The following is an 18,211-nucleotide window of genomic DNA, read 5'->3' as shown; positions in this document are numbered from 1 at the left end:
AACTCCTGCTTTTCTCTGGTTGAGGTCTATTATTTTTATAGTTACTGACCAGATATTGATGCTTACCACAGCGTTTAGACATTCTGGATTTCAGAAGAGAAAGTTTTTTGGGAAAGTTAATCATTCACATGGAAATGAGAAGTAGCAGAAGTAGTATTAGGGGGAAAAGAGCAGATAGACATAAAATTCTTAGAGACAGAACACACAATAGTTTTATTAGGAAAGAAGCTGGCTTTTGAAAGGAAATAAAGACAAGGTAGTCTTTTTTTTTTTGGTATTTTCCCCTAACTACAATAAAAACACCAACTTCTACAGCAAAATCCCTGCTATCATCCTTGGGAAAAATAAATAAATAAAAAAAATCAAGGTTCGTTTCCTCAGGAAGGCTGAAGGCACTAGGCTGCTTGCAGTTAACATACAATCCATTAGCAAGATGCAAGTTTCAGTAACTGTGCATGGTTCTAACCAGATTTGAAGAGGAGAATAGCAACATGACCCAGGTAGAAGTAGATGAAGTGCTTACTCTCATGAGTCACATGGCTGCAAAAGTTCCTTCCCACAACACAATGCCAAGTGGGATGGTATTTCTTGTCAAGCTCCTGCAGAAGAGAGCACTAGTAATTTAGTATTGCTGTTCATGTGCTGTTGAGAGAAAGTGGAGAAAAGGTCTTAAATAGAAGATATTGTGAAAGAGAAGGGCAAGAACCTGGAAAAAGCACAGGGGAGGTGCAGGGAAAAGAATATAAGGACACCAGCCTGCAGGAAGCCTGACTTGATCACCTGGTGTTCACAGAACTTGCTTCTATAGAGCTACTTACCTACCATTTTCCCTTCTTGATTCTTTCACATCCATAGAGATTTCAAAAGAAGAGGATATTACAAGCAAACATTTACCCTCTTTATATGAGCTGCGATTTCATGCTCAATGCTGTACTCCTCCAGAGACTGAATGGCGCACTCCACAGCGTCCTGCTGCATCTCCTCCGACATGTCCGTATCCTTGATCACGGCTTTCTGGTCACTCATGGTCACCTGCACTGAGCAGAGAAGAAAGCACTTCAAAGCCGCAGGAGCATTTATCTACCGGTCCCTCTGGGGAAACCGCCCCGAACGGCCCCTCACCGTCCCCCGGGCGCTCGGGGCCAGCCCGGAGCGGAGCGCCCCTGGGCGGGCGGACGCGCAGCTCGAAGACGCCTCTCGCTCCGCCGCCGCGTCGGTTTAACCGACCCGCGCGCGCCGCCCCCGCCTCCGAGCGCTCTCGGCCCCGCCCCCTCCGCTCGCTCCACCAACCATTGGTCACCGCCACCGCCCTGCCGAGCGCTCATTGGCCACGACCGGGCACCTCTCAGGGAGCGTTTCCCTTCGGCCCGGCATGCACCGCGCTAGCGCCGTTACCATGGCAACGGGAGGCGGCGGGCGCGGGGCACCGCCCCCCGCCCCGGCCGCGCTCTGAGCCCCGGGGCCGCCCGCAGCCCCGGCCCGGCTCCTCGCGGCGGCCCCGGTTCGCAGCAATGCGCCTGTAAGGCGAGCCGGGCTCTCAGGGCAAGGTTTCCCGCAGGCAAAGCCTCCCCGTTAGCGGGTGACGGACACGTCGGCACTCCCGGCGGCACGTCCCGTCCACTCCCGCCCCGGGCACGGCGGAGGCCGCGGCCGGGGTTCGGGTGTCGCCGCGCCCGCAGCTGCCCGCCGCGGAGCCAGAGACGCACCTCCAAGTCAGGCACATCCGCACGGGCTGAGCAGGGTGGTTATGGGGCCGAGGCATGGCGCTAACGTTAACCTCGGCTCCGTGCCTTAACTGCGGGCAGCAAAGGAGCCGCTGCAATCGAGTACTTACAGCAACTACTAGAATCCTGACAATGGAGGAAGAAAGGAAAAAGGGTGAAAAAGGAAACTCACTTAAAAACCCCGCTAGTACTAAATTCACTTGAATTCACTTCAAGTTTAAACATGCCAGTGTATCTGCTGAGTGCTCTCCCATTATTTTTATTAGGGCAAAGAGCTCCAAGTTTATCTGAGGAGCAGTTCCTAAGTTCCATTCCTTCTTATGTATATATACACACACACCTCTCTCTCTCTATATATATATACACATAGATTAATAGATAGATAGAGGCAGTTAACCTAGCGTTTAGCCCAGGCCTCATAAAAAGGCTTAGTTTAATGCCTGATCATCCCTGATAGTGCACAGTCTTGTCTGACTGCGAGGCTCCTCCACTAATCTTAGTTACTGACAGACCACTTACTCATGCATTTAGCTCAGTATCCAGACATTCTGGATTTTAGAAAAGATATTTTTTCAGAAAGTTGGTCATTCACATTCACAGGGAAATGAGCAGGAGCAGTATCAGGAGAAAAAAAAGAGCAGACAGCCATAAAACCCTTATGGGTGGAACACACTTTTATTAGCAAAAGAAACTGGCTTTTGAGAGGAAATAAATACAAAAAAAATTGCATTTTTCCCCCAACCACAATGAAAACACTAACCACTACAGTAAAATCCCTGATATCGCCCTTGAGGAAAAAATAAATAAATGAAATAAAAATCAAGGTCTGCTTCCTCAGGAAGGCTGGAGGCACTAGCCTGTTTGCAGTTAGTGTGCAGTCCTGTAACCAGATGCAAGTTTCAGTAACAATCCGTGGTTCTAACCAGCTTTAAACAGAAGAATATTTACTCCACGCACGAGGAAGAAGATGAAGTGCTTTGTCTCATGAGACACATAGCTGCCAAATTTCCTTCCCACAATGCAGTGCCAAGTGGGACTGTATTTCTTCTCAAACTCCTGCAGAAAAGATCACTAGGAATTTAGTATTAGTATACCTCTCACCCAAATGCTGTCTACAGATTTTCTTTCACTGATGACTCGCTTCTTAACAAGCATCACTATTTGAACAAGGCAATTCAGGAGCAGTACATGCTCTTAAATACAAGGATTGTGTTACTTACCTCTTATACATCACTAGCTGAATAGTCCCAAAAATTAAATAAATAAAACCCACCCAACCACATCTCACCAGTGCTTCTTAGATGAGAAGAAATAAGCTTAAAACATAATCTATACTCAGAGAATGTAATTTTTCCCCCCCCTAAAATAACACCATGATCTCAAACCACAACTTTTAAGTATCTGAGACCATGTTCTCTCTACTCATCATATGTGGGAACCTATCACAAGTTTCAAATACAAAAATATACAAGTCTACTATAAGCAGAACTTCCCAGGCAGTGGTTATATACTGTCATATCCAACAGTTCTCAGGTGAGGATGCTTTCTGTGAGAGCATGCAACTGTTTGTGTTCAGTTATTACAAGCCGTGGTTAAAGCAGTCTTCCCACAATTTCTCAGGTTTCCAGTGGGAGCCAGAGAAAATCCGATGAGTTGTAGGCTATGAACCATCTATTCTCCACTAGCATAGACAGCATTTCTTACAAGTGGAAAGAATAAACTCAGTCTCTATTAGGGTAACAGGAAATTAAGACCTCTCTAATAGAAGTGACTGTACTATTTAGCTGAATGACTTCTCAAACATCTCTTACACTCAGATTAGTTAAATATTAAACTTTCATTGGCATCCTTAGATTTCTTCGTTCTGATCTGGCAAAGCACGAAATGCATCAGAACTAGATCTTTTGCATGTCTACTAGTCTTTTACATACATAACAGCAGGTATTTGGAGTACATCAAATATATAGTGCTCCAAGACTGGGATTTTAGCATAACTCAGCACATAAGAGGATGTGATTACAGAAGACTTGCAGAAAAGGACTTTTCCCTGCAAACTTTGAACAAGCTAGCCAGTCTCACACAACTATGACAGAACTGTGAAGAGATCATTAAAGGTGAAATTGAAAACAGCTTAAGTCAAGGATTTGGCAGAAAAGGCCTTCCCTCAGAGAAAAACTATATATAAAAAAAAAAAAAAGAATAGTGTTTTCAACCAGCTAACCAGTCACAGGGACAGGTTAAGAGCCACTCTCCTGCTAACCCAAATACGGGATAGTAGAAAAATTGATTAAAATAGAAGGTATTACAAAAGAGAAAGGGAAGAACCAGGAAAAAGCACTTTTAAGGGGGATTGGAGGGAAAAGAATATAAGGACACCTGTCTGCCCAAAGTCCAACTTGATCATTTAGTGCCTCCAGAAAGCCTAGCAACATTCCCCCTGCTTGATCTTTGACATACATAGAGATTTCAAGAAGAGGATATTACAAGCAGACATTTACCCTCTTAATAAGGGCTGCAATTTCTTTTTCAACATTATACTTCTCTAGGGCTAAAATGGCACAATCAACAGCTTCTTGCTGCATCTCCTCTGACATGTCTGTATCCTTAATCACAGCTTTCTGATCACTCATGGTTACCTGCGTTGAGCAAAGGAGACAAGACTTCAAAGTTGCAGCAGCATTTACCTGCACACCAGGATCCCCTGCGCGCAGTCAGGGGTGCACGGCCGCTCCCCGGGAGTTTCCCCTCCGCCCAGCTGCAGGCCGGGAGCCCCTGCCCAGGCCTCCTGCTGGGGCGCCGGAGCCCCGCACGGGCCCCGCTCAGAGCCGGGGAGCGGCGGCCCGGGAACCTGCAGGCGCAGCACCCGCCCCGGAGGAGCTGCAGCCTGCGGGCGGGGGAGCCCCGGGGGGAGGCCCCGCACGACGCCGGCCCCAGGAGCCCCTGCAGCTTGGGGGCCGCCGCCCGGCCCAGACCCGGCGGCCCCACTCGCAACGGCGCCGGCCGCGGGGGGCCCGGGCCCCGCCTCAGCCTTCCCGGGTCCCGGCCCGCTCCCTCGGGGGAGACGCCGCGCTCCAGCACCCCGCAGCCGCTCCCGCATACCCCGGGCCCAGCCGCAGCCCGGGCCCCCCTCACCGCCCCCCAGACGCTGCGAAACCAGCCCTGTGGGAGCGGAGCGGCCCGGGCGGACGCGCAGCTCAGAGGCGCCTCTCGCTCCGCCACCGCGTCGGTTTAACCGACCCGCGCGCGCCGCCCCCGCCTCCGAGCGCTCTCGGCCACGCCCCCTCCGCTCGCTCCACCAACCATTGGTCACCGCCATCACCCTGCCGAGCGCTCATTGGCCACGACCGGGAGCCTCTCAGGGCGTTTCCTTTCCGCGCTGGCGCCGTTGCCATGGCGACTGGAGGCTGCGGCCGCGCCGCAGCTTCGCCCCACGCGCAGCCCCGCGGCGAGGCCGCTCCCGCAGCTCCCGCTGGGCTGCGGCGGCGCGCAGGCGGATCCCGGCCCTGTCCGGGCTGCTCAGGCCGCCCGCTCTACTGCCAACCAGTGCCCCGAGCCCCCAGCAGAAGCCAGTCCCGAACTGGGAGGCTCCAGCTCATAACAGACCCCAGCCGCCCCCAGGATCCCCCACCAGCCAGGAACCGGCTTGCTGCCGGGGCTCCGTCAGGGCGGAGGGCCGCACCTTCCCCGCCTCGGGAACCGGCCCCGGCCCGCACGCCGCCCCCCCCCCCCCACAGCCACCGGCACAGCGCTCCAGGTGCACCGCCCCAACCCCGGCCCTTACCGCCTTTGAGCTTAGACTCCCCCGCGGCGGGCCCCGCCGAGGCGGAACGGGGCTGCTGCGCTTTGCTGCCGGCCGAGGAGCCGGGCGCACCGGAGCCGCAGGGGCTGCTCTTGTCCATGGCGGAGGCGGAGGCTGAGGCGGGCGTCGCGCCGGGCGAGCTCTGCAGCATCAACGGGCGCCCCGGCGGCGCTGGCGAGCGAGCGGCGGCCCTGAGCGGGGGGGCACGACGGGCGCTGGCGGAGCCGGCGGAGGCCCTGGCTCATGGCCCGCGGGGACCGCGCAACGGGGACTCGGCCCCACCGCCGCTGCCCCGTGATGGCGACGCGTTGCCCACCAAGAAGGCGGGACCCGGGTAGAGCCTTTTATAGGCGGCCCGGCCGCGGGCATGCCGGGACTCGTAGTCCTCGGCCGGCAGCGGCCGCCGCGGAGCACGCCGGGAGCTGTAGTTTCCCCCACGCCGCGGCGGGCCACCCTCCTCGGGCTGCGGCTCAGGCGCCGCCGCGCCGGCCCCGGCGCCGGCCCGCGGGGCACCTTCCCCTCGCTCCCGGCTCTTGGTTACGCCGCAGCTGCGCCAGAGGCCCCAGTCGCAGCCCCCTGCCCCTGTGTGCCGCGGCTGCCCCCCACCGCGGCAGCCCAAGGGCCCGCTGGCTCGGCCGCCCGGCCTCTTCCCCGCCAACGCCTCCCCCCCGCCCGCGGCCCGCCTGCGAGCCCTGGGAACCGGCAGAACACGGGAACCTCGCACAGGCCCGAGTCCCTCACACCCAAGGCCTGGGTGGGGCGAAGGGACTAGAAAAAAAGTCTGCTACCCAGAAATAATAACCTAGCACCTCGGGTAAACTGTAGTTTATTTTCCAAGGTGATTTGCCAAGAGACAGCAACAGGAAAAGAAACAGCTCAGGGTTTACAACACAGTGCTCCTGTACCTTGGAGTATATGTAACAAAAAAATAAAATAAAAGAAAAATAAAAAGACCAATCTGAAACAGGAGGAAGTACACACTGTCAGTACTTACATAGCACAGGCACTAACACGGCAGAACAACAGATGCCTATAAAACTCTTAAAGGCCAAACTGCTCCAACAGCTCTACTAGCAAAGACAACAGCTTGTGAAAGAAAATAAATACAAGGAAGACCTTTTTGGTATTTTTCCTCTTTATAGCCACAATGAAACATCAACTGCTACAGCAAAATCCCTGACATTACCCTTGAAGATCAAGGTCTGCGTCCTCAGGAAGGCTGAAGTTACGGGTGTGATAGGAGTCAGCGTACAGTCCTGTAACCAGATGCAAGTTTCAGTAACAGTCCATGGTTCTAACCAGACTTGAAGAGAAGAATAGCGACTTGGCCGAGGTAGAAGTAGATGAAGTGCTTTGTCTCATGAGTCACGTAGCTTCCAAAGTTCCTTCCCACGATGCAGTGCCAAGTGGGATTGTATTTCTTGTCAAACTCCTGCAGAGGAGAACAGTAGCAATCAAGAACTCTTCTAAACTTTCTGTGCAAGGCAATTACAGGAACAGCATCTAGTCATAAGTACTAAGATTATCTTATTCACACATCTTTCTGATCATCTGCTATTTAGGCAGAAAAATACAAAGAAAACAAAAATGAAACTAATAAGTCAACAACCCAACAGTGCTTTGTAGCTGAGCAGGAATAAGCTTAAAACATGGCCTATGCTCAAGCAAAGCCATACCACAATCTGAAATCATAACTTTCAGTTAAAAACTTCATCACTAGTTCTGTATCTCTACAGACTGAGGCATTATTTTAAACTTCAATGTTCATTTGCAACAAGGGTGCTAAAGAGACTCTTAATGGAAAATCCTCTGCCACATCAAATCCTCTACAAACCTGCCCCTCCTCACAATTCCTCAAGCTACAAATAGCTGCCAGAGTGAACAACCGAAAATTTTCAGAGTAAACTCTCTCTTCTCCACTACCACAGATAATACTTCCTGCCTCTACAAAAAAAGAAATAAAAGTCTTTATTTAGTGTATTATGGGGAGAGTAGAGCAACATTTCTCTAGTGAACATTCTGCTTAGGTGATGCCTTCCTCAAACAGCTCTTCCACTCAGATAAGTTTAATATTTAACTTTAATTGAAACTCAGATTTCTTCATCCTCCTGTGCTGGCAAAGCAGGAAGTGTATCAGAACTAGATGTTTCTCATATTCAATACTGTTATTCCTACATATATAATGACACAGAGATTGTGGACCGCGGATCAGCAGCACCACCAATATTTTTTTGCCTGGATCACTAGATGTGGAGAGGTGTGATTACAAAAGACTTGCAGAAAACAGGTCTTTTTCCTGCAGTCTTTGACCCAGCTGGCCAGAACTGTGAATAGAAGCTTAACACTAAACTCAGCAAAATTTAAATCAAGGACTATGTTAAACAGGCCTTCTCTTGGAGGAAAGCTGTAGAAAAGCTCAAAAGAGCTGCCATGTTTTCTACAAGCCAATCAGTCACAGGGACAGGTCAGCTGCCAGTCTATTTGGCTGGATAATGAGACAGTGGAAGAAAATACTTAAACAGAAGGTACTGTGACTGAAAAGAGGAAGGACCAAGAAAAGTACATGACAGAGGTGGGGAAAGGAACATAAGGACACCAGCCTGCAGAAAGACCAACTTGATTATCTAGTGTCTCCAGAACTTGTTTCTCTAGAGCTACCTGCCCAACAACATTCACCCTGCTTGATTTTTTTTTGATGCGCAGAGGGATTTCATGAAAAAGATGTTACAAACAAACATTTACCTTCTTTATATGAGCTGCAATGTCCTTCTCAATGTTATATTTCTCGAGGGCCTGCGTAGCACACTCCACAGCATCTTGCTGCATCTCCTCTGACATGTCCGCATTCTTGATCACGGCTTTTCGGTCACTCATGGTTACCTGCGTTGAGCAAAGGAGACAAGACTTCAAAGTTGCAGCAGCATTTACCTGCACACCAGGATCCCCTGCGCGCAGTCAGGGGTGCACGGCCGCTCCCCGGGAGTTTCCCTCCGCCCAGCTGCGGGCTGGGAGCCCCTGCCCAGGCCTCCTGCTGGGGCGCCGGAGCCCCGCACGGGCCCCGCTCAGAGCCGGGGAGCGGCGGCCCGGGAACCTGCAGGCGCAGCACCCGCCCCGGAGGAGCTGCAGCCTGCGGGCGGGGGAGCCCCGGGGGGAGGCCCCGCACAACGCCGGCCCGAGGAGCCCCTGCAGCTTGGGGGCCGCCGCCCGGCACAGCCCCGGGACGAGCCCACACCGGCTCCAGCGCCAAGGGGATGCGAGCGGAGCCCGGGCAGCCCCGGGGGCGGCGCCGCACTCGCGGCACCCAGAGCTGCCTCGGGCCCCGGCACGGCCTTTGGGGAAGGGCCCCAGCACCCAGGAGTTGCCGGCACACTCAGGGCCCCGCTCTCAGCAGCGCCGGCCACGGGGCGGGGTCGGGTACCCGCTGTCCCACCTCGGCCTTCCCAGGCCCCTGCCCGGCGCCGGCCCCTGCAGGGAGCCCCCGCGCTACAGCGCCCCGCGGCCGCTCCCCGCACCCCTGCGGGACCCTGCACCGCCGCCGCCCCAGCCCAGGCCCCCTCACCGTTCCCCGGGCGCTGCACGACCAGCCCTGTGCGGAACGAACTGGAGCGGCGGGGCGGGGCGCAGGGGCGGGCTCGGGGCGGGCGGACACGCAGCTCGGAGGCACCTCTCGCTCCGCCGCCGCGTCGGTTTAACCGACCCGCGCGCGCCGCACCCGCCTCCGAGCGCTCTAGGCCCCGCCCCCTCCGCAGGCGCCGCCAACCATTGGTCACCGCCACCGCCCTGCCGAGCGTTCATTGGCTGTCTCGCAGCGCTCCGATAGCATTTTACTGCAGCGTTTTCTTGCAGCCCAGCATGCGCCGCGCTGGCGCCGTCGCCTCAGTGACGGGAGACGGCACCGCCCAGGCAGGCGGCGGCGGTGACGGGGCCGGTCGCGCCCCTCCGCGCCCGGTGGGGCCGGGCCGGGCTGTGGCGGCTCCCTGGGCGCCCAGCCTGCGGCACAGCGGGGGCAGGCCGCTCTCGGGCAGCACGCGGCGCTCGCTCAGCCTCGCCCCTGTCCCCTCAAGGCCGAGCTGCCTGAACGCAGCGTCTCGGTGGCGCGTTCGCAGCAACCCCGCCGTGCAGGGCGAGAGAGGTTCTCCCGGTCATTCTTCTGGTATGCGGAAACCAACGCCCTGCAGATACCACGTGTCTGAAGCTTTAAATGATGTCCTGCCCCAGAGGACGGAGAGGAAAAAGAAAATGGTTAGTTCTTACCTAGTTTTGCAGATGAAATGTGAGACAGCCACAGATGTCTATGCTCAAACTCGTAGGCTGTCACAGTAGGGTCTCGAGTTAGAGGTTAATGGCTCTAAGAATCGAAGTAAAAACTTAAGCAGCAAAAGAGTGTCTAATACTTCAAGTATTAGTCTCTGGACCGATTTCCTAAGAGTGAGATGTAATCTCTCAAGAGAGATTTACATACCTCACTTGTGCTTATGAAACTATCATCTTCTAGGTGGTTCAAGCAATGTGATAAGTAGAGCAGTCACCAAATGCATCAGGTCTGAATTTGCAGTAAAGCTTCTGAGAGCAGTCAGAGGGGGCAGCTGCCTCCTCTTCCCTGGAACATCAGAATTGACAGACAAACCCAGCCCTCCTTGTCCCCAAGATGCTTCACTTAAGCCAGGAAACTAGAAAACAGATCTAAAAAGGTCAAACAAAGCTTATTGCAGAATTATTCCAACGTGTGTGTGTGTGTGTACTCTACCAACACGGATTCAGCTATTCATGTAAGCAGCCCATAGGACTGATAACACCTGGCATCTATTTTGGGTCACAAACTGTGACTCTCTGCATTGGGAGAGCCCACAGAGTTATTGCAGGTGCTTTACAGCCCGGATAAGAACATTAACAAGGATGATTCAAGGGTGCGGCTCCTTCCTTCAAACTCTGATACTTCTCAGAAAGCAACACAAAGTCAGATGGTTGAGAGATGACTCAGGAGGAGGAAGGGATGACCCAAGGCAGCAGGACACCCCTCGGGAGGAGGAAGGGATGACCCAAGGCAGCAGGACACCCCTCGGGAGGGGGAAGGGATGACCCAAGGCAGCAGGACACCCCTCGGGGGGGGGGGGGGCAGGGGTGGCCGAAGGGCTGCGCTGCCCTTCCTGTGCTAACCGGGCGGCGGCGGCGGCATGGATTCCGCGGTTCTCGGGGCCAAGCGCGCAGCCCCGCAGCGCTGCGGCGGCCCGGCCCGGCCGGTGCTCCCCGAGCGCGGCCGCACCGCGCCGCCCTGCCGCGGTTTCCCCGCCGCGCGGGTGCGGGAGGGGGCGGGGCCTCCCCGGAGCCCCGCCCGGCCCGGCCCTGCGCCGCGGTTCTGATTGGCGGCGGGCCACGTGCCCGGCGGCGCCCCGCTGCGGCGGCGCGGAGGGGCAAAGGTCATGCCCTTGCAAGATGGCGGCGGGGCTGTGCCCGTGCTGGGCGCTGCTCGGCGGGCGCCGCGGGGCTCTGCGGGCGCTCGTCCGCCCCGCGCGGGGCCTGGCCGCGGCGAAGGAGACGCACTTCGGCTTCCAGACCGTGTCGGAGGAGGAGAAGGGGGAGAAAGGTGAGTGTCCGGGCCTCGCTGCGGAGCTGTGCGGCGCCCCAGGGGAGGGAGCGACGGGTCGCAGCAGGGGCGTTTGGAGCTGGGCCGTGGGTTTGTGACGTTACTGGAGTTAAACGGTGCCGGTGTTCTGTGGGCTCGGCTCTTCCCCGCTGGGCTCCGGAAAGGTTAAGGGAAGAGGCTGTGTTTCTCCAAAGAGATGTTTGTCAGGTAACAAGCTCAATAGGATTCTGACATGTTTCTCGTAGGGAATTTTGGAGTGATCTCTTTCAGTACCACATGGTGGCAGACCTGCACAAGGCAATGAAGAGTAGGTTTTGCTTCCACAGAAGCACTTTAAGCAAGTTGCACCTCATCCTTATGTTCTTTCTTCTTAGTTTACCAGGTGTTTGAAAATGTGGCCAAGAAATATGACTTAATGAACGATTCAATGAGTCTAGGCATTCACCGACTGTGGAAGGATATTCTCATGCATAAAATGAACCCTTCCCCAGGAACCCTTCTTCTTGATGTTGCTGGAGGAACAGGTAAATACTTTTGCTGACTTTCACGTGATCGTGATGCTACAGTCACTTGGAGCTGTGGTTCTCTATGGATCCAACAGATTCTATCCAGCTGTCTATCTGTTAGTAATAGATATCAAATTTGGGTTTGTTTGGCAAGTTGTCTGAGTGTAAAGAAAGTATTGTCTGTTAGCAGTGAAATCAGATACCCTTAGTCAGGAACGCTATCTTGGTCCATTTGAATCTGCTCAGACTTTTTAGCAAGTTGCCTAATGTTTTTGGCCTCAGTTCTTCTATCTTTAAAACAAAAGGATCTCTCTGATTTTCACAGGAAAAGGTTGAGAGAAGTTTTGAAATACCTTGCTCCAAGGCTCTGAAGGCATTATAGTAGTGCCTTAATATGCTATGGGCAAATTTATTTCCATTTGTAGGAAGTGATGGACTGTTTACTTTTAATATGGTCCCTTAAAGTTGTATGTATTAATATATATTATATATATAAATATATATAGTTCAACTAAGTTTAATATTCAAAGCCCTAGATTCATGTTCCTTGGAGTCTTAATACTTCAATTTCAGAAAACATTCCAACATGTATATCTTTCCTTTAAAATGAATACAGGTGACATCGCCTTTCGATTTATTAATTATGTTCGTTCCATACGAGAACGCCAGCTACAGCGGAAGCTTAAGCACCATCAGAATTTGTCGTGGCAAGAAATTGCTGACAGTTACCAGGAGGAGGCAGTTAAGCCTCTTGGGGATTCCCAAGTGGTGGTCTGTGATATTAACAAAGAAATGTTAAAAGTTGGGAGGCAGAAAGCACAGCATCTTGGCTACTCTGAAGGTAAGTCATGCACCATTTGTGATAGCCATCAGGTAATCACCACTTCAGGATTACAGTAAAAGTTATGTAGCTGTGCCATGTACCAAAGCTGTACTTGTGTTTTTGCCAAGGCGAAATGAGTTTTCCAATAAGCATGAATGCAATATGCTGTTCAGAGGTTCAGCATTCTTCTTGAATACTTGAGCCTTCAGAAATGCAGGCATGGAAGTGCATGTGAGGTCTGAGGTCCAGCTGTTCTTCCAAATGGGACAAATAACCAAAACTTAGTCAGATGAGTTTGCACAGATATAAAGAATTTGTTAAGGCAGATAACGGACAAGAGCTTAGCCCTAGAATAATTATACTGAAGATGTTTTAATGGGTATGTTGAGAATCAAGGCAGTAAATAAGAAATGTGAGAACTAAAGTCTGTTGTGAACATGTAAGACTCCACAGTTAGAGAATGTGTTATTAATACTCAGACTCAAAGAAACTGAATTATATTAAATGTTAGTTTGCAGGTCAATGGATTAATACACTGATATCTAGAATTTGTTGGGGACCACGCCAATCCTGATTGAAAAGCCTGATTTTAAGAAGTAAGACATAGAGAAAGAAGTCCTCCTTGTGGCACAGCATTTGTATGATAGTCGTTTATCCTCTCTTCATTTATGGATATTTGGAAAATATTTGGGGAATGTAAGATATACCAGGAGTTTGCTTGGGTACCAGCATTAGGAATGCTCCGGGCAGCCTGTGCATATCGGTTAGAGGCACAAGGCCTTGTGCGTGTCCTTTCACCGCGCCCTGCTCCCACAGCCCAACTGGGGCTCCGGTGAGAGCCACAGCCAGGGAATTGTCTAGCATTTACTGCCTGTTGCCAGCTCCTGGCACAAGGTGTGCGCACGGGGAAGGTGAGGTCTTGCAAGAAAGGTCTCCCAAGCAGCTACGAGTGAAGTTCCTGCCTGTAGATACTGTGGGCTGAAGGACATACCGCACGGCTCAGCAGCACAAAGGGGCTGAAGGATAAGCTGCTGGCACAGGTTCTTTCAGCTGCTCTTGCTTTCTGCTGACAGGCCACCCCAGGCCATTGCCTGCCTGCCTCTCCCTTTGCTTTAGGCACAACAAACTAATTGTGAAAGCCTTGGTTTGCATCATGCTCCTCTGAGCATCTTGCAGCCCTGTCCAGAGTTCTTCTCGTGCACCATAGTTTGGGAACATCTGAAGTGTACCAACGTTACAAGTAAAGACTTAAAGCTTTATGACTGTAGTTTAGTACCTGAAATAAAGCTTGATACTGTCTTCCAGCTACTTAGTCTTAAGCAAAGTAAAGTAAAATTTACCTAATTTAATTGGCTTTAATTTGGGGGTGTTTTTGTGGTTTAAACTTTGATTTGACAAGTCTTAAGGGCTGTGCATGCCCAAAAGAAACAAGCCTGTTGTCCAGTCACTGGCTGAGCATTCTGGCCAGCAGGAATGGTAGGCTGCACTGCAGGTGCCCCAGTCCTCCTTGTGTGGCACTAACAGTCCCTTTAACATATCCACTTACAGAACTTCTGGCCCATGATTTTCGTACAGTGTTATTCTGAGGGTCAAATCTCCTATCATTCAAAGCCTTTTCTTGGTTCTCAATTCTTATATGTCTTTTCAAGCTGTCTGGTGTAAAATAGCACTAATACCTTGCTGCTTTAATCATGTTGTGTGCTTCTTTTCATACAATACTGACCTCAGTTGTGAGCATATCTTCTTTGTGAAAATGAAATTCAAATGTGTCTTGGCAACAACTGTGTTTTTCTGTTTCGTTTTGCTCTCCTTCATGCCCCTTTCCAGCACACTGCCCTTTGAAAGGCTGCTAATATCCATTGCAAAAAGCTTCTGTTTTTTTTTTTTAATAGTTTCTTTTTGTTATTGTTCTGCATTTGAGTTAACAAAATAGTGACCTTAAGATTTATTAATTCTAAAATGAGCAGTCCTATTTTTGGTACAACTAACCTGGACATCTATGCTCTGCAAGACAGACACAATCCTGATCTCTTGGGGTTTGGGGAGCAACACAGCTGCAACAGGATTGTGTGCTGTATTAGATAAGTGCTAATGGAGAGATTGTGGCTCTTCTTTTTTTTCCGGTGGAAGTTTTCTAGTAAAATGTTTTAAGTGTTTTGACTATCATTGTGTGGCAAGATGTTAACAAATCATTATAATTATTCTAGTTGCTCTTTGGGTAGAGAGTCTCTTTTTGGAACTTTATACTTCAAACACTTAAAAGGCAGCTAGAATCTGTTGCTTTCCGCTACTGTGCAAGACTTGGGCGAAATCTCTTTCCTGCAGTCCAAGGCACTGTGAACACAACATGCCTGCATCTGCAGAGGAATATTTTGGCTGATCTGCAAAATTGACTTTTTTGTTTGAAGGACAACTATTATAATACAGGGCCTTGAAAGGTTTGTGAGGATAAACTAAGGTGTGTTCCCCACAACCAAAAGCAGAACTGCAGTATTAGTTTTATATTTCATTTATTAATGATCATTCCATTTTGGAATAGAGAAGTTCTAGTCTTTCTGAAGGATTCTGGGTTACATAAAGTCTGTTCGATACCATTATGTCCTTGTGTTTTTATTACAGGTTTGTCCTGGGTGGTTGGGAATGCTGAAGAGCTGCCCTTTGATGATAATAAGTTTGATGTTTACACAATTGCCTTTGGAATCCGAAATGTAACTCATATTGATTTGGTAAGTTGGTGTAGCATATCCTGGACATGGGGCTTTACAATTCACCTGAGTTTTTTTTATTCTAAGGGAGGAAGCAAAGAAGGAACTCCTTTGCATAACGGAATATCTTTGTCTACTCCTGAAACATCTAAAATAAGTGGTAGGTAGTCTGCAGCTTGCTTGAATAAAAAGTGCAGTTAAATGCTCCACCTTTGTCATAATAAGAAAAAGTTAGATTTATACTAGTTGTGCCCAATCTTTCCAGCTCGACAAGCCGCATAATTTCTTCCCAAGGCAGAAGAACTGTATACGGCAGTCACTACCCACGTTCTCCTAACTTATGGTATTAATGGATCCACACCTGCATAGCGCAGTCAGTCTGCATGTCTCAAATCTTCCCGAAGCACCTGATCTCTGTCCCATCCGTAGTGGGTCAGACGCTTTGTGCCCCTTACTGCTCCCCTGCCCGAGCCTGCAGAGCTCCCAGAGACGAGAGCAGGAGGCAGCTGGCTGCTGCTGCCCTAACCCATTCAGCCCACTTCTGCTCAGTGCCTTTACGCTGGTTGGTAGAGGGGTTTTTCCATGAAGAATAAGTAGGGTTTTAATTTGGGTGGGTGGTACCTTCATTCTAACCAGTAGCTGTCCTTCCAGAATGACTAGATGTCTTTCATGTTAGCTCACCAGTCTAGCTAGACTAGGTTGTCTGTGTCTTGGAGGAGTGTCCTCCAATCTTGGCAATGCTCTTTTGGTTGAGGGTGTAGCGTTTGGACAGTCTAGGTCTGCGTGCCTTTGAACTTCTCTTAATGCAGAGGGTGTTCTGTAGTGCTTTGCTTGCACCCTTCCCGAGCATAAGCGCTTACACCCCTTCATGGAAGTTGGATGCAGCAGCCTGGTAGTGTAGCTCCCTGGAGGCCTGATACACAACGCCTCCAAGCCTCTGATTCTTTTCCAGAGCTCCAGCCACATGTGTGTACTCTTTGTATTTTGCCCCTTGGAAACATGACATTTGAAGCCAACCAGATGTACAGCTTGCAAAGGTTCTTAAGTACAACTCTGCTGTGTTCTAGTATAAAAAAACATAGTTGTAAATGTGGTTTTTCTTGTCTCAGTTCTTTTGGGGTGCTTTATTTGGACATAAGATAGAAAAGCCAGACTCTTCTTTGCTCTTCCCTCCCCCTTATTCTTGCACATTACTCCTCCAAAACCCAGAGTTGTTCGTTCTCTGATTCATTCGTGTGTCCTGTGGTTGAATAAAATCTTGTCTTTTGATTTAAAATATATGCATCATGCTCTTGTTCTTCATTTTCAGTTTCTTGTAGCTGAGTCACCTTCTTCTTTTCAGGTTTGGTCTGTACTTAAAATAGCTATGCTGGCAAACATTCATCAAACTAAGAGTAGGGAAAGAGAGAGGAAAAATTGCATCCCCAACATCATAATGTCAAAGCCTGGTGTAAATATGTTTATGTAACAGCAAGAGTGGACTGGTCTATGCTTCTCCACAAGTAAATATTGGAGACTGCCTCTGAAATTGTCGGCATTCTCTCTCCTCCCCTCAATTCATCACTGAGTTGCCTTCATGCGACTTGATAATAGAAACAGGTGCTGTTCTACAAACTGAGTTCATCAAGTCTGCTTTGTCTCAGGCGCTTCAGGAGGCTTATCGTGTGCTGAAACCAGGAGGGAGATTTCTCTGCCTTGAATTTAGTCAAGTCAACAACCCTCTTCTTTCCAGGTAGGAACATGACGATACCTTGTGTCATGTCTGTGACTGTCTTACTTGCACTGAGCCAGGGCAAGTAGAGATGCTTCAAGGTCACCTCATCATGCACTTTTAAATCAAATTCATACTACGTAGCATAGTGGTACAGTGATCAACTTGGGTTGTAGAGGTTTGGTTTTAAACTTGTTTGTATTAATCCTACTTGCAATCTGTCTGTGCAGGCTCTATGATCTATACAGTTTCCAGATTATCCCGGTTCTGGGTGAGATTATTGCTGGTGACTGGAAGTCTTACCAGTACCTTGTGGAGAGCATCCGACGCTTCCCCCCTCAGGTAAGACAGCACTTCTCTGGAATCACAAATACCCAAAAGATAGTCCCAGCATAATCTTGCAGGCAGCTGGCTTACAGTTCTTCCAAGTTGTTATAACTATGAAACCATTGCTTTTCAGGAGGAGTTCAAGGCAATGATAGAAGATGCAGGGTTTTTGAAAGTGGATTATCAGAATTTAACATCAGGCATTGTTGCCATTCACTCAGGTTTCAAACTGTGAACCTGCTTTCGAGCAAAACACAGGAACTATATTTTTTTTTCTGAGGAATATGAAAGATGTGGAATTTTAACTCTATCAAGATAGAAGAAAGTCTTGGGAGAACTCCAGTTTTTCTGAGAAAGAAGTAATTTTCTTTATTTAGCTCAAAAACCCGAACTTTGGGTTTAAAAACTTATACAACAGATACTGGCTCAGCAGTCAGACCTAGAAGAATGTCAGCTGCTTTTCCACCCCATGAGGATGAAGTGACTTCTGTGGCCGGTTTCATACACTTGCATTTCCCTTCAAGCGCAAGGTAACAGACATGGCCAAAACTGAGCAATGCTAATAAATGTAGCAACTTCACTTACTGGTTGCGTGGATACAGAAATAGACTGACTGCTCTTCAAAGAGGATGCCTCCTTTCTTTTACTAAACTTCAAGGGGGCTTTCACAGCAGTGCCAAGTAACTTGGATTTATTAAATTTTTATTAAGCTCTCAGTGTCTTTGTCATGCAGGCTTTAAGAGACTTCTTCTGTGCTCCCTTTACTTCTTTCAAAGGGAAATGGAAGACTTGTGAAATAAAACAGCTCCACAATAAATTTTTTTCACTTAATATTTTAACCTTTTGAAGAGAAAGGAAGCTTTTCTGAAGGGCAATGACAGCAAATTGTATTTTTTCACCTACATATGGAAGCTCTAACTCAGTCAATGCTGGATGTATAGTTTCTACTTAAATATACCATACATTTCTTACTGTTCTTTAACTTGTTTAAGGCCTGATGCTTCTGTCATAGGATACAGGGGCCAAGTATAA

The 18,211-nt window shown here is 49.9% G+C and overlaps 4 protein-coding genes across 4 annotated transcripts; 1 reads left to right on the top strand and 3 right to left on the bottom strand.

Moving 5' to 3' along the window:
* Positions 1 to 308: 308 nt before the first annotated feature.
* On the bottom strand, positions 309 to 1,194 carry LOC106486279 (dynein light chain 1, cytoplasmic-like). Its single transcript, XM_013944834.2, has 3 exons — positions 1,123 to 1,194; positions 895 to 1,032; positions 309 to 599 (listed from the first exon to the last, which is right to left on the bottom strand). The coding sequence occupies exons 2-3, from the start codon at positions 1,024 to 1,026 to the stop codon at positions 462 to 464; spliced, it is 270 nt and encodes an 89-aa protein (XP_013800288.1). The 5' UTR covers positions 1,027 to 1,032; positions 1,123 to 1,194; the 3' UTR covers positions 309 to 461.
* Positions 1,195 to 2,380: 1,186 nt separating this feature from the next.
* LOC106486277 (dynein light chain 2, cytoplasmic-like) lies at positions 2,381 to 4,834 on the bottom strand. The gene is made up of 3 exons (XM_067306871.1): positions 4,824 to 4,834; positions 4,223 to 4,360; positions 2,381 to 2,780 (listed from the first exon to the last, which is right to left on the bottom strand). Exons 2-3 carry the CDS (start codon positions 4,352 to 4,354, stop codon positions 2,643 to 2,645), a joined length of 270 nt encoding a protein of 89 aa, XP_067162972.1. The 5' UTR covers positions 4,355 to 4,360; positions 4,824 to 4,834; the 3' UTR covers positions 2,381 to 2,642.
* Positions 4,835 to 6,333: 1,499 nt separating this feature from the next.
* On the bottom strand, positions 6,334 to 9,224 carry LOC136993534 (dynein light chain 1, cytoplasmic-like). The gene is made up of 3 exons (XM_067306854.1): positions 9,083 to 9,224; positions 8,266 to 8,403; positions 6,334 to 6,955 (listed from the first exon to the last, which is right to left on the bottom strand). The coding sequence occupies exons 2-3, from the start codon at positions 8,395 to 8,397 to the stop codon at positions 6,818 to 6,820; spliced, it is 270 nt and encodes an 89-aa protein (XP_067162955.1). The 5' UTR covers positions 8,398 to 8,403; positions 9,083 to 9,224; the 3' UTR covers positions 6,334 to 6,817.
* A 1,732-nt stretch (positions 9,225 to 10,956) lies between these two features.
* On the top strand, positions 10,957 to 18,010 carry COQ5 (coenzyme Q5, methyltransferase). The gene is made up of 7 exons (XM_013944867.2): positions 10,957 to 11,107; positions 11,482 to 11,631; positions 12,230 to 12,454; positions 15,056 to 15,162; positions 16,785 to 16,873; positions 17,083 to 17,194; positions 17,313 to 18,010. The coding sequence occupies exons 1-7, from the start codon at positions 10,957 to 10,959 to the stop codon at positions 17,412 to 17,414; spliced, it is 936 nt and encodes a 311-aa protein (XP_013800321.2). The 3' UTR covers positions 17,415 to 18,010.
* Positions 18,011 to 18,211: the final 201 nt, after the last annotated feature.

Source organism: Apteryx mantelli, chromosome 17 (genome assembly GCF_036417845.1).
Source record: "Apteryx mantelli isolate bAptMan1 chromosome 17, bAptMan1.hap1, whole genome shotgun sequence".
NCBI lineage: Eukaryota > Metazoa > Chordata > Aves > Apterygiformes > Apterygidae > Apteryx > Apteryx mantelli.
This window is presented reverse-complemented; position numbering and strand designations above follow the sequence as displayed.

Bases quoted from the DNA above. Each gene is read 5' to 3' on its own strand.
- LOC106486279 (XM_013944834.2), bottom strand. From the start codon at position 1,026: ATGAGTGACCAGAAAGCCGTGATCAAGGATACGGACATGTCGGAGGAG. The intron at 600-894 runs GTAAATGTTTGC...TCTCTTCTGCAG, and splicing joins TCGCAGCTCATATAAAGAGG to GAGCTTGACAAGAAATACCA.
- LOC106486277 (XM_067306871.1), bottom strand. From the start codon at position 4,354: ATGAGTGATCAGAAAGCTGTGATTAAGGATACAGACATGTCAGAGGAG. The intron at 2,781-4,222 runs GTAAATGTCTGC...TCTTTTCTGCAG, and splicing joins TTGCAGCCCTTATTAAGAGG to GAGTTTGAGAAGAAATACAG.
- LOC136993534 (XM_067306854.1), bottom strand. From the start codon at position 8,397: ATGAGTGACCGAAAAGCCGTGATCAAGAATGCGGACATGTCAGAGGAG. The intron at 6,956-8,265 runs GTAAATGTTTGT...TCTCCTCTGCAG, and splicing joins TTGCAGCTCATATAAAGAAG to GAGTTTGACAAGAAATACAA.
- COQ5 (XM_013944867.2), top strand. From the start codon at position 10,957: ATGGCGGCGGGGCTGTGCCCGTGCTGGGCGCTGCTCGGCGGGCGCCGC. The intron at 11,632-12,229 runs GTAAATACTTTT...AAATGAATACAG, and splicing joins TGATGTTGCTGGAGGAACAG to GTGACATCGCCTTTCGATTT. The intron at 17,195-17,312 runs GTAAGACAGCAC...ATTGCTTTTCAG, and splicing joins TCCGACGCTTCCCCCCTCAG to GAGGAGTTCAAGGCAATGAT.